Raw genomic sequence first — 14701 nt, 5'->3', positions numbered from 1 at the left:
CAGCGAAGATGACCTACGAGGCCACTGATACTCAGACACCTTTCATTTTCGATAGAGTTCTGGTGAGGAGGATCCTCTAGCCGAGCCGAGATTATCTACCAAGAATTCTGTGGTTAAGTGTGATTCCAAACTTCCAGCAATTGACCAAACATCAGTCAAGCAGAAACATAAAAGCACCACGACTATAAGGAAACCAGAGAAAGTGGGCCCCAGCAAACCGTCTTCAGGTGAGTGCTGGTTTGTTAAAATTCACAAATTCTAAAATCCTAGTATTCAAGGTAATGACAACAATCAAATTGGTGAATGTTGGTGACACCCAGTGTTTTCCACTAATTCAGGTTTTGGAGGGTCTGATGATCTTATACAAACACTGAAATGCATTTCAGAGTAGAAGGTCAGGTCGAGGAGGCGTGAATTATGCAGAGTAACTGTCTCCACTGCCAGCATTTTCTGCCCAGTCATTGGCTTTGTGTGGCACTGGCCTAGAACTGCCGCCTTTTCATCTTCTTCACCCTTCTGGGAGGGATAAAGGCATTTGGCCCCAGGTATCAAGTTTTATGACTCAAGCAAGAGCATGAAGAGAAGCTTTTATAAGCATCTGAATGGCATAATTTATAGCCGAGAAAGAGCAATAAAGTCCTCGAGTTCTGGGGTTGTTCTCTCTGGGAGAAAGGGGGCTTGATAAATTCTCCCCTTTGTGCAATTTGGTAAATAATTCACTCTTTAGCTGCCTTTGAAGCAAAGACCAGTCTTCTGCTCGGGGCAGGAGTGATTTAATAGTATCCAGAAAGGGGATAAATTCAACGGAAAGTTTACAGTCCCTCGGGCTGATCCCCATTGAAGCCAACCTCTGTAGGACACACTCAATTCTTCTGGGGACGGGTGTCCAAGTCGGGAGAACCGGGCAGAAAGGTCTGCCTTCTGCTTGCCGTGGGATGGAAACGATCCAAATTAACTGCTGACGAATTCGTCAATCGTGTGCAATTCACTTACATCCTCATCACAGCTACTTTCTAATCTGAAATAGCTCCTGTATGCAACCACCCGCCCAGTTGTCTTAATGCATTTTTAGAAAATGGCAGCTGTCTATTAACCCCCCACATTTTCTTGCTTTCATGAAGTAAAAAGACAAATTGACTTCTGAAATGAAGTCCTTTCAGGCAAAGCCCCAACTCTTTTTTCTTATTTAACCAGGGGACTGTATCCTCACAGGTAATTTCTCATTTTGAAGATTCTTAGTAGGAATTGAATGTTTAATTCAGCTGTTTAAGAGTGAAATAAAGCAGAGAAGATCATTCCCCAAATATTTCAAAATACATGTTGCAATTTATTGAATTGGGGATGTTTTGATAGAAAAAAAATGAATTTAAGTTTAAATAATGCAAGTCCATCACTCGATATAATGTTGAGCTTGCTTGCTAAAACTGGGTAGCTATTCACATGGTATGCTTTGTCATCTGGGCAGATTTTAGCTTGTCTGATTAATACAGATGTGAGATCTCCCTATGTAACTTACAACACTGACAAAAAGGATGGATTAATTCACTTTACATACTATAAAACATAAATCTGAAGCATTACTAGATTGGAAAACATCAAGGTTTAGGCAAGAGAGCAAAGTTGGCAGGAAGATATCTATTTCATCAAAGGAGGGATGTTCCTTGTAGTAAAAGCCTTTAAAAACCACCAGCCTTATCGTCATATTATGGCCCCAGACCATGTCCAAGACCCGTGCCGACATGAGCTGGACTGTGGCCTGGCTGTCCTGCGAGGATAGCAGTCCTGCTGGTTGACATCCTTTGCTACAGAAGCCAAATCTGTTGTGCAGCAAACTGGGCTGATTATGAAGTTGGCTAAAAGCAAAGCCTTGGTGTGTTAAGATCCACGCAATTTACATGTGTAGACGCATTGTCAGAGTTCCTTACTTAGCATAGCAAAAGGAGAGCCCAGAGACAGGGCAAGAATTTAAGCTGAGTCTGTCCAGGAAAAGTCCAGTTAACTGGTGGTGACAATACAGAAAAATCAGATAAATACTCTGCTATTACAGAAAAAAAAAAAAAAATTGGGACCTGAATTATCTGGACATGTTGATCCAATTCACCAGGTGAATTTATAGTTTCCTGCTTTTCTTCACCTCTCGAGAGAAAGATTTTCCTAACGCATTCTGGGGGCAATCCAACGTTGGCACTGAGTCACCAAACTCCTTCCCATGTCAGACCTCAGGTTCTGTGCAAAACTGAGGCATCAAACACAGTGAAATCCCTTTGCAATATCTGCTTGGTAGGTTAACCTTCCATACAGTGTTATGCCAGACTTTTACTGAATTAACATAGTTGGGGATGTGGCTTGATTTACATTGACTTACAAATCTATGTAATGATGACTCATATCACAGAGTTTTTCCTTATATGTGAACTGCCATCAAGAACCCCTAAAATGGCTATTTACAATATAGGAATTATCAGTGCCCTCTACAAATAGATTTATAACTGAGAAAGCATCAGATTTTCTTTGTTCTTCACACTCTATTAGAAGGAATTCGCGCCTTTTAAATTAAGCTCCTATATTCAACGGAAATGTTTCTAAATGAGCTGGCTTGTGCTTCTTGCTATCTCTATGCAGTGTGGGGTGTGTGATTTATGGGTGAGCAAGTGCTTTGGAGTCAAAATGCTTAGACAAGCAGCTGGGCCCCATTTCTTATTTGCTATGTACCTTTGGGCAAGTAATTTCTCTGTGCCTCAGTTTCCTCATCTGCAAAATGGGGGCGGGGGGGTCAAAACAGATCCTACCTGCTAGGATTGCTGTGATGATTCAATGGTAAAACATATGCGCAGCTGTTAGAAGGGTGCCTGCCAGCAGAAGCCCTCGGTACATTCTAGCATTATGAATCAAGCACATGAGAGCTGCATTTCATAGGAAGAATGAACTAGAAAATTTTGTATTCTTTGTCTTACTGTTGTTCCTTTCCCTCTAATCGTTTTCCTCCTTTGCCAAAGATCAGAGTTGTATTTTTTAAATTCTACCATAAATGCAGGTACAGACACTTTTACTACACCCTGAATTTCCAAAGCAAAACACCAAATGGGAAAAGATGAATAGTCAGAAAGCATTTACCAAGCCAGAGCTTTGCTTTATCTCCAAAAAGACATGGAAAATCCAGACAGAGTTAAGACCCAGCTGGGTCTGATGTGCAACCGATTCAGAAATCCTATTTCACAATCAAGGTGAACACTGACATCGGGTGAGAAATAAGCCTAGCAGAGTCACACATTCTGATTTCAGAATTCTGTATGGACCCGTGAGAAGCAGAGCAGTAGGCAGGCCCAGCGAGCACAGGGACACAGGGAGGTGCAGAGAGCTCGGTGACCTCCAGCTCCTGGGCTCCTCCTGCTCCCCAGACCCTTCCCAGCCTGAGCCTCAGCTGGAAAGGAGCCACCTCTCCTTTCCAGGCATTAGAGGCATCCAACAGCCATCATGTTACAGGGTTCTGGCTCCCGGAGTCCTCAAGTGCTCTCTACCCCAGTGCCAGGCACATGGGAGGTGAGGGTGCCCTCTCCTGCCCTCTCCTCTCACCTAGCGCTTGGGCATAGTCCCCTAGTTATATGCCGGGAAAACGCATCTGGATGGAGTCCTGTTAGCCTGCTTCCAAAATGTTGCCCTTTAAAGCAAAGCCAGGCACTCTGAAATTATCCTCCCTTATGACTGAGTGGGGTCATTACCATACTCAGATCTGTAAGAGCAGTAAAACATATTCAGCCTAATAGTTGCTTATCATGAAGACATGTTCTTATAAAACCAAGGAAAAGCAGTGAATTCAGATCTATAAAGATAAACATCTAAAATAACTCTGTTAAATTCGGAAATATCTGTTGGAAGAGCAGTTTGGAAAAGAAATTTGAGGCAAATCCCAAATCCTCATAACTTAGCTTGCAAATAAATTCTGATGAAGATTTTTTCCTCTGAAAGGTCAAGATTAATGGCAAGTCCACTGGTGTCCAACAACTTTCCAAGCTATCTGCCCAAGTCAGAAAACAACCAACATAAGGGAATGCTCCCTTTCTTACACAGATAATCATAATTCTTGGTCCATTTATGGTAACACTTCCAGGACAGAGGGGCTCAGGGGTGTTACAGAGCCCACAATTTGAGGTCCTGGCTCAGAATCCTAATCTATTACTTTATAGCCCTATAAATGTGAACTGGCAACAGTTCCAAACTCAGCTTCCTCATTAGCAAAATCGAGTTATTACCTGCCTCATCAGGTAGACAGAAGGACTAAAATCCTGGCTGTAGACTGGGCCTTAGGTAAAGGTTAATCCCCAGTTCTCCCTCTGCTTATAAAGCCTGCTCCCATATGCTCTCCTCAGGTTAGCATCTTTATAAGAGAAATTGTAGTTTGTGGCGTGAGAGAGGTTATAACTTCATTATTAAATATTTTAACTATTTGATTATCAAAGACGACAACTACTTTCCAGTATCTATGGGATGCTAGCAAATATGTTTACCTGCCCCCACTGTCCCAGGGTACATAACGGCAGGGTGCACGGGTTTGCTCACCCATCACTCATTCATTCAGCACTTCAGCATTCATTTACTGCACGCTTACCTGCCAGCCACTGCATGGGTCCCAGGGATACAGAGATAAAACACACAGGACCTGCCCTCCAGGGGCTCACAGCTTAGTGGGAAGGCAGGACGCCAACACGCCCTGACCAAGGTAAGTTCTAAGAGCTTTGGGTGCGGTGAGTGGGGTGCAAATCCTGAAGGACAAGGAATTTAGCCAGAGGACGAAGGCAAGAATGGTGTGCCCAGCAGGATATACTGAGTGCGCGAGGGCATGGAGGAGAGAGACTGGCAGGCAGACACTGAAGAACGACAAATCGTCTAAGGCCTTGTATCTCCAAGTGTCCCCAGACTATGAGCAGAGGCATCACCTGAGAGCTTGTTAGAAATGCAATGACCCCATGTCCCAACCCAGACTTATTAAATCAGAACCTGCCTTTAACAAGATCCCTTCACCTCTACGTCTGAGAAGCTCTGATTTAGGGTCAGGCTACAAATCAGGAAGTGGAGAGTCTAAAGTTGACACCCTATAGGCAGGCAAGGACCAGGTCCTCCAGGTCCTTGAATATCAAGCTGAAGGTGATGGCGCATCAGCCGTGGACGGGGGCCGAGCAGGAAGTAATGCGGTCGGATCGGCATCTTAATTTAAAAAAAAGGTTTTTTCCAATTACAGCTGACATTCAATATTACATTAATTTCAGATGTACAGCACAGTGGTTAGATGTTTATATAACTTACTGTCATGCGGGGGACCCTGCTCGCTGCGCCATTTGTCGTGCGGGGGACCCTGCTCGCTGCGCCATTTGTCAGGCGGGGCGGCCTGCGGGGTCTCTGCTCCCGCTCCCCATACAAGAACGCAGGATATGGTGAGGCCAAAAAGGAACACCCATGGAGCCATAGGTAGGGGAGTCATACCACTATATTTTCTCTGGCGGCACTATACTCTCACTGGAGGCTGGATCCACACTGTCCGCAAACCGCCATCCACGCTTGCCAGCCCAGCCGCCATCTTCTTGTTAGCCCCCATTCTTCCTCTTCTCTCTTCCTTCTCTGCTAGTGTAGCCACAGCAGTTATATTAGTGGCCAATGGCTCACTGGTTACAGCTGACGGCCAACTAGCCACAGCTGATGGCCATGCAATCACAGTTGGCCATTTACTACCTGAGCCAACACCTTTCTATGTGAGGCTGAGAGCCTGGAAACTACTTTCTGGGGCTCTGCCCCCACACTTACAAAGTGATCCCCCCGATAAGTCTAGTACCCACTTGAAGATCAGGATTTTAAAACCTGACTCCGGCCATAGCACAGAAAGGGGACTAGTTGGGAGGACGAGGGCAGACACAGGCCAGGAGACCAGACAAGCACTAGTTGCAATGGACCCAGAGACTAATGAGGAGGGCTTGACCTGTAGCAAAAGCAGAGGGGATAGAGGAGAGGGCCAGAGCTTGAGAGATGCTGAAGGAAGTAAACCTGGAGGAACTTGGTGACTGTTGGGTGTGGGGATAAAGAAACAGGAGGAATTAAAAAGAACTCAGAGTTCTGGCCCAGAAAACTAAGCCAATGGTGGTTGCCTTTGCCAAGGCTGAAAAAGTTAGAAGAGGGTGGGTCCCATTCTGTGGGCGTTGTCTTTGAGGGGCAGGCAGGAGGTGCAGGAGGAAACGCCAGGAAGCTCCCGGATAACCAGGTCTGCTGCTCAGCAAAGATCCACAGCGGCCAGTAGGAATCCCAGAGCCGACGGTGAGCAAAAGACAGGTGAAACCACAAGCGTATTCCCTGCGAGAACAGATAGAGTAAGAAGAGTGACGATAAAAGAACCTTGAGAGATAAGATCAGTTAAAGGAAGAATGAGAGAAGACAACTGCAGAGAAATGATCTGAGAAGTAGGAACCACTGCAGGAGCCAAAGGAAGCATCTGGAGAGGAAGGAATGGATAATAGCGTCAGATCCTACAGAGGATTCAGGTAAATAAGGACCGAGACCCCTCCCATTATAGGGACAGGCATACCTCAGAGATACTGTGGGTTTCATTTCAGACCCCCTGGAATAAAGCTACTATTGCACTAAAGCGAGCCGTAATCTTTCTGCTGGTGGAGGGTTCTACCTTCCATTTGTAAAACACTCAAAACCTGTGAAGCACAATAGAGCAAAGCCCGGTAAAACGAGATATGCCTTTAATGGTTTTCAACTGGATGGTTACAACGATGGCATTTTAGAATTGGAACTGATTTTAGAGGCAGCATTTCCTAAACTTCTCTGATGGTAAGAATCACCAGGAAGGTGTTTAATTAAAATACTCATTCCTGGTTCCCCGTTCTGACCCACAGCACTAGAATCTCCAATGAAGGGGCGTGCAAAACTGTGCGTTTAACAAGCACTCAAGGTGATTCTCCTCACAGAGGTTTGGGCACCTATTTCAGAGTTTTGCTCCTCATGCTTTAAAGTCCCTGAGAAACACCCAGAGACCTAGATAAACTACAGGTTCTGATTCAGTAGGTTTGGGTGGGCTGGATTTCTGCAGGTCTCAGAAGCTCCCAGGTGATCTCCCTGCTGCTGGTCCAAGGACCACCTTTGGAGGAGCAAGGCTAGAGAGAACACCTGCCTCATTTTGCAGATGAGGAAACAGTTTTCAGGAAGATAAGCAGGAGAACCAAGGTGACCCAGCTGGTTAGTGGCAGAGCTGAGAGATTTGTCATGCATGAGGGGGTCTCTGATCATGACTTCTCTGTCAGGTGCCCATATTCTGCCTCCAGCAAGGCTGGCAGATTGAGTGTGAGGTTAGTGAACAAATCATTAACTTCACTTGGACACCTCCCTCGTCCACCTGCCTTTCCCATCCATGGTCCCTCTCCCTTCTCATGATCCCACCAGGATTTCTCTGCATCTTTCTCTTTTCCCAAGCTTCCCCTCTGCAGCAGAAAGGCCAGATGAAGGCATGACCACAACCTCCAACCAGGGGCAGCTGGAGGATTGGGCGGGGAGAGCCTTACCTAAGTGAGATCCTGCCGGCCACCATATGTTGCTGCCAGAATAGCTAATTACACTGGCTGTGGGAGCAGAGAAGGCAGCGAGAGCTTCCGCACGGGAACTTAGTGGGGAAAGAACTTTCCTGCATCTGTCAGGGACTCCAGAGACGATTGGCTGGAAAAGGGTGTGATGGTGGTTGATGCCATTTCCCGGGTTAACTCCTCCACGACCTTGGAATCCAAGCTAGGCGCCTCCTGCCCCATGAAACCTGGAGACGCCACCCCCGAAGGGCAATTTTTGAGTTTTGATTCATTCACAGACTTTTTTCTGTCCTTTCCCACTGTGAATGCTGCTTCTTGACTGCTCTTTTTCTTTTGTGCAGGTGACAGCAGCGAGCATCCGCTGTTCTGTGTTGAATATTCCCCTTACTGCTCCGTCTTTGCTTTCGCCCCTGTCATGCAGCCCAATAGTAGTTACTGCTGCCTCGTCCTGCCACTAGTGCCACCTGCCACCCCAGTAGCCCAAGACTCTTCCCCCGATCTCCCTCCAGTTTCCTTGCCCTCCTTCATGAGACCCACTGCCTCCTCCCTGGACCCTGGACCCGAGTCTCCAGCAGCCCTGTGCTATTTCCCAGTCTCCTGCCCCACCCGGGGGGAGACCCCAGTGCTGTGCCTACCTGGCCCCAGAAGGCCCAGTAGAATTTACCTCCTGTGGTAAGTCACCCTCGGCCAGGCACACAGCACAGTCGAGTCAGGGAGAGGAGAACATCAGGCTTCCAGAAGGCAGGTGGACGGGAAGGGGCCCAGAGGCCAATGCCACGAACCACCACCACCGGGAGGGGAGGTGTGCAGGGGAGCGGGAAGACGAGACAGCGGCTGCCACTTCACTCAGCGCCCTTCTAGCACCAAGGAATGAGCGACCAATAAAATCCCGTCATCTCTGGAGACTCATTTGATTTCTTCACTCCTGTGTCTGGCACACTGTGGAATGTTACCCCCAGAAACCGAACGGGCTCTTCCCTGTCTGATCATGGGAGGCAGCCCCGAGAGGGGGACACTGGGCCAGGGCCCTGGGAATGCACAGGCTGGAACTGCAAACCCGTTCAGAGGCACACAGAGGAGGGACAAATTAAAGGGCTCAGTCACTGTTTACATTCCCTTTTCTGCCTACTTATTAGGTACTACATTTTCCAAAATCAAAAATCCCACCTCCTGGGTTCAAAAATAAAACATATTTATGGTACATAATTAAGCTTTAATTAAGATCTCCTCTGGGTATGTGAGACAACACACATTTCCAGCACACACAAATAGGCAAATAGACGTGGCCTATTATTTGTGATTGTACAGAAAGCTGCCTATTACACCAAGGAAACATAAGCACTGGCAATTGAGCTATAATTCTCCCCACAATCTAAATTAAAGGAAGCAATAAAAATTTTTAAAAGGCATCTCTTAGAACCTTGGCACCTCCTCAGCACCAGGCGTTCGAGTCAAGGTAGTGAGGGGGAGGGGTGAAGGTTCAGGAATTTGGGGCCTTCCCATTCTTTTTGTGTGTCAAGAACTGTATCTGTGTATGGTGAGTGATGTGAGGAACTGAACAACTGGTAGGTGCATGGAATTAATGTGAACCGTTAAATGGACCTGATGCCCATTTGTCAAGGGCTTGTATGAATAAGAGATTTCTACCTTTATTTCCTTTCCTGGTCCAATTCAGAACTATTCAGTCAATAATTACAGTGCCCCAGCATTGTCAAGAGAACTGAGGCGAGACAACTTTCATCTAAACAGCTGTTTGGTTTCTTTGCTACTGGAGGCGTCGCCTTGCTCAGATACTATTATAGAACAACAAAGTACGGGTTTCGTGTTGTCCCAAGCAAACCACGATCTTTCCAAAACTCACGAACAAACTTCAGGTTATTGAGTTGCCTGGTGGAAAAATCTCCTGAACACACTGCCCCTCCCTTCTCTGCAAGGCAAAAGGCCTGTCCTACTACCTGAAGAGGGAGTTAGCTTTCATCTTCCACTGTAAATGTGACTTGGTCTCCTTGCAAATTAATCTATGGACCGTGCCATGGTGAGGACAATCCTGGAAACGCCCCAAAGCTCTGACGTTTGGTTCACTTTGGGGAGTGTGTGAGGTGACTGGGAACTGGAGCCCAGGTACATACAAACTATGCAGTGTAAGGCACCTCATTAATGACTGCAGTTACAGACGGAGAAGAAGGAACAGTTCACAAGAATTAGCTTTCCATAGAACCTAAAGGGTTTCACAGGGTACAGCCAAATTAGATTATAATCTTTAAGGTTATGATCAAAAGGTCTTACTCATCTTTGCGCATCCTCAAATTATGGCAGAGCAAAGACACACAAGTATTTGTCGAACAAATTATAATAAAAACAGAGCTGCTATTTGCCTTTTGGATTTTGTGAAAGATTTGAGGGAGTCAGGAATGAAGGTTGCTGAATAAGTTATTCTCAACCTATGAAGCCTGCATAACAATAAGGTCCTGGTCAAATTCAGTTCTTTCATGGGAGTGACTTCAGATTTCCAATTATTATGACTATTTATAGAAGCTGCAGCTACCATTTTTAGCAGCTAATAAGTACCAGACACTGTGTTAGATCATTTACATACATTAGTGCTAAACTTTACCCTAGCTCTACAAGATAGGAATTTTCCCATTTTACAGATGCCAATACTGAGGTTCAAATTGTCAAATGTCAGGGGATTCTGCCTGCACCACCAATAGTGATGTCTTCATTGCCAAGCCTGGTAAAACAATCTCTAGTCATTCAGCTTCGTTACTTTAGTTTGCTGAAAACTTGATTAGAGGAGACATGGTAATGGAAATAATTTAAGAGATCTGATGCTTTGAAGAAAGCACTTTTTTGAATAAGACAAGAAAATCACCTGCTACCGTAAGCCACCTTGGGTGTTTTGCACAAGAAAAAAATTTGTTCTATTTCTGGGATTTCCCCATAGTTTCAGCTGAATGCACCTTCTCAAGCCCTGCAGATCGTACTAGGTGGGTAGTATTTGTCCTGCAGGGAGTGTGAAGCAACACACAGGCTGGCTAAAACAGGGTCCTCAACCTTAAGGAGCTTACATTCCAGTTAGGGAGAAAAGACACACAGTAGGCAACTGTGGAATATTTAAATGCTAAAGGCCGTAAGGCCAAAGCACAGTCAGAGCAGACTTGGTGGACGTACAATTAGAAACAGACCTTGAAGGACCTACTGAGAAGGAGGGTCACTCCCCCTGAGGGTGAGTGGTGTGGATGGAGTGGAGGAGTAGGCTGTGGGCATTGTGACTCTTCTACAGCCTGGGGTGTGAAGGAAATTGGAATATTCTATGGGGGTTCCTGCTGGGAATCAAAGTGAAATGTTTGTGACTAGGACCTTTGGGCTGGGTCCCAAACATGCACTGGACTTGGCCTGAGCCCCAAGCTGGCCCCTTCCATGGTTTCTCCACCCCTTCCTGCCCCCCACTTCTTCCTCAGTAAATAAAAATCGTGCTGCTTTTTCCCCTGTCAGTCAGGTGAGAGGCAGGAGGCAGTTGTTGAATTCTGAGAGTTGCAGAGGGATGAGGCCTCAAGGACAAGCCTCTGGATTAGACGAAAGCAACTCTTGGTGCTGAGAAAGCTCCTCCCCCATTTCCCCTGTGTTGGGTCCCTTACTGTAAAGCCCCTGATCCCTCCCTCTCACTCTCCTCCTCTCACTCTCCTCTTGGTCTGGGAAATTGTGTCTAATAACCACCCTCCACGCTCCAAAGACTATATTCTCAATCTCTGGAGAGCTCTCACCTCTCCTTTCTGGTCACGCCCACAGCTTCTCTGGGCTCCACTAACTGGCCCTAAGCTGGACCCAACACCAGAGGCAGCTTCCCTCTTCTAGTAAGTTTCCTGTGGAACATGATCCTGTCTGTCTCAGGCACAGAACCCACTGACTTCCCCTCCTGGGGCCTATCCGGGAAAGTAGGTAGTACCTATCATTGTATGAAACTAGACTTCATGGGCTGCCAAGGAGAACTTCATTCCTTTCCTGAATCTGGAGGAAAACTATTCACGCAACCACAATTTATACTCTGGAACATAAATCCAGTTGTCTTCATGTGCCAAGAAAGCTGCTCTCTCGCACACAACACAGGGACCCTTCCCAGCTTTACCCCTGTTGCCTGCTGGCTACAGCTATTTGTGAAATTTCTGAACTGTCCAAAAGGGGATGAGCCAGGAAAATTCTCTTGGAAGGATTTAGTCCAGCTATTCACAATTTTAACTGCTTGTGAACTCAAGAACTTGTGGCGCTGCATGGGAAATACAGAAACTCCTTCCCAAACTCACGCACACCGATGCTCAGTACCTGTGAAGAAGGAAATTGAGATTATTCCGACCAATCAGCAACCTAATTTGAAATGTAAATTAAAAATGTTCATTGGCAGGAGTGGCCAGTTAGCTCAGTCAGTTAGAGCGCATGCTGTTAACAACAAGGTTGCCAGTTCAATTCCCGCATGGGATGGTGGGCTGTGCCCCCTGCAACTAATACTGAAAACGGCGACTGGACTTGGAGCTGAGCTGCGCCCTCCACAACTAGATTGAAGGACAACTTGGAGCTGATGGGCCCTGGAGGGAAAAAGAAAAAAAAAAAAAGAAAAAAATATATATATATTCATTGGGAACTCAATCCATGTTTACACTCTAGTTACCGTCTTCCCGTGAGTGTATCATCCCAGCACAGTGGTGGGTAGTTCAAAGGCAAGAAAAAAGGTATATGGTCCCCAATGCCCCCAATGCTTGGGACCCCATTGGAAGGCCATGTTAGCGAATAAACAATCTGAGGATATGAATATGCGGGTACAAAACAGGCTGTGATTCAAACTTGGATGACAGGTAAGGAGCAGGGCCTTTGTGTGCCCCACTGTAGAAGGTTCTGGATGGTGTTACCAATGGGCTCATCCTAACCTCAATGAACTGGAAGCTAGAAACTTCAGAGCAAAAGACCCCTTCAGACTCTGCATTGCAGGTGTCATGGGTGCTCATTAATGGTTATAACAGCTTTGTAAAGTGGGTATTATTATTTCCATGTAACAGGTGGGGAAACGGAGGCTCTGAAAAGTGAAGTGATTTGCCCAAGCCCACATGACTACAAGGGCATGGAATTAGGTTTCAAATCCAACTCTTCTTCCAACTCTTCTCTGACCTCCTGGGTCCATTCTCTTAACTGCCTTCCCTATTGCAGGCCCTCTGAGCATTCTTTATACAGGTGATGTTTTCCTGTAAAAAATTATTGAAAAGATTTTGCACCTTTCAGCAGCCCAGGCACAACAGATTTTATCAAAGAAGAGGAGGCCAAACCTGGGGAGAATGACCGTCAGCCCAGACACACATTGCCCGAGAGCATCTGGGGACAGAAGCAGACAGAAATCACTGCTGCCTGCGAAGGTGCCGACCCTCAGGGGAGCCGGTAAGGACCTGGGGCTCATGCGTCTCGTTCCTCAGAGAGGAGAACTGACTTGTGCTGTTACCTGATGAATTCTATAGGGTTTTTTAGACACTTGTGCTTTTATGTGAAGGGGAGTGCACTTTAAAATGAAACACTTAAAAGGTTTTAAAAGCAAACCACTGGATCTAGTTTCCTTAAGTAGGTGGGGAAAGGCAGGGCAGGGGGGGAGTTTATTTTTTATTTTTTTCTGTCATTACTGCGTAAGCGTGACTGTGCATGGTTTTGAGTGGGTGCCCACTGTTAGGCTTCCAGAGAGGGCATTTGGGTGGTGGGTGATGATTGTTGGAGTTGGGGCAGAAATGGGAGGTGGAGAAGCTCTGGGAATGTCTCACTTGGCCACAGTTCCCACCCACCTCCCAGGAGGGGAGGGTGGCTGTGTGTGGGGGGCAAACTGCTCACATCCCACAGAGGTCTTCTCCCTCTGATCCAAGGTGTCAAGATCTAAATGTGTAAGAAATAACATCAAATGAATGTATGCTTTATTTCAAAATACTGGTTGGGTGGACACCTCCTCTTTCAGTCCTGAGCATTCATCTAAGGCCTAAGCCTAAGCCGTGCTGCTCTGCTAACCATGTTGCCCTCTCCTGTGGTGGCAGACAGAAGGACAGGGCCTAAAGAACCTCGTGGGATTCAGGGAAAGCCACACTTGACAGCCAACCTTGCCATGGACCTGTTCTCCCCCTTGGGGGAACCACTGAGCATCACACTTCCTCGCCACCCACTGAACACAGTAGCCTTTATTTTAAAATATGTAAATGGACACATGTAAATATAGAAGATGATAGCATTTGGATGGCTTGGAATTGGGAACAGTTAGAACATATGTGAGCCTGTAGCACCTAGACATCCACAGGCCCCGATGACCTAAGGTCTCCTGTAGGGAAGGGAAGACCTCACTTCTAATTCCAGCTCTTTTTCCTCCTACCGTGTTTCCCCGAAAATAAGACCTAGCTGGACAATCAGGTCTAATGCGTCTTTTGGAGCAAAAATTAATATAAGACCTGGTCTTATTTTACTATAAGACTAGGTCTTCAATATAATAAATATAATATAATATAATATAATATAATATAATATAATATAATATAATATAATATAATATAATATAATATAATATAATATAATAATATAATAATATAAATATCAGGTCTTATATTACTTTTTGCTCCAAAAGATGCATTAGAGCTGATTGTCTGGCTAGGTCTTATTTTCGGGGAAACACGGTAGCAGTGGAGCCTTGGGTGTCAAGTAGCCACTCTGGGTTATAGTTCTCTTGTCTTAAAATAAGAATAATGAAACCCATCTCATTGCATTGCTATAATAACTGAAGGAAATAATATACTGACCAGCACCTGGCTATAGTGGGCAGTGAACTATTGTTCGTTTCTCTCCTGCCACCTCCCAATGGCCCTCGATGAACTCTTGAATACTATTTGAAAGGTGAGGTTTCCCATGCGTGAAAACTTCCTGGACCCCTGAGGCTCATACAGTCCTCCATCTGCACCCAGAAGACACCTTCCGTTATCCTGAGATTCACTGAGAATTTGCCTCAATTTTATATTATATTCAGGGCTCCTTATCATTCCCTAATTATTTCCACACTAGTCTCTCTTTTGTTCTTTTTTTCATATGCTAAAGTGGTTTGCATCAATTGGAGCAGGAGCCAGACGTTT

At 45.8% G+C, this 14701-nt stretch overlaps 1 protein-coding gene across 1 annotated transcript in view; it reads left to right on the top strand.

Annotated features, from left to right (window-relative positions):
• Positions 1–14701, top strand: part of MARCHF10 (membrane associated ring-CH-type finger 10) — an 85967-nt gene that overhangs the window by 41707 nt on the left and 29559 nt on the right. Inside the window, exons 4-5 of the mRNA XM_074320075.2 lie at positions 56–227; positions 12837–12989. Of these exons, the coding sequence (XP_074176176.2) occupies positions 56–227; positions 12837–12989 (325 nt within the window). The remainder of the gene's footprint in view (positions 1–55; positions 228–12836; positions 12990–14701) is intronic.

The sequence above is a fragment of the Rhinolophus sinicus genome, chromosome 12 (assembly GCF_057876585.1).
Source record: "Rhinolophus sinicus isolate RSI-liver-muscle chromosome 12, RSI-T2T, whole genome shotgun sequence".
Lineage (NCBI taxonomy): Eukaryota > Metazoa > Chordata > Mammalia > Chiroptera > Rhinolophidae > Rhinolophus > Rhinolophus sinicus.
Note: the sequence above shows the minus strand (reverse complement) of the source record. Positions and strands in the feature narration are given on the sequence as shown.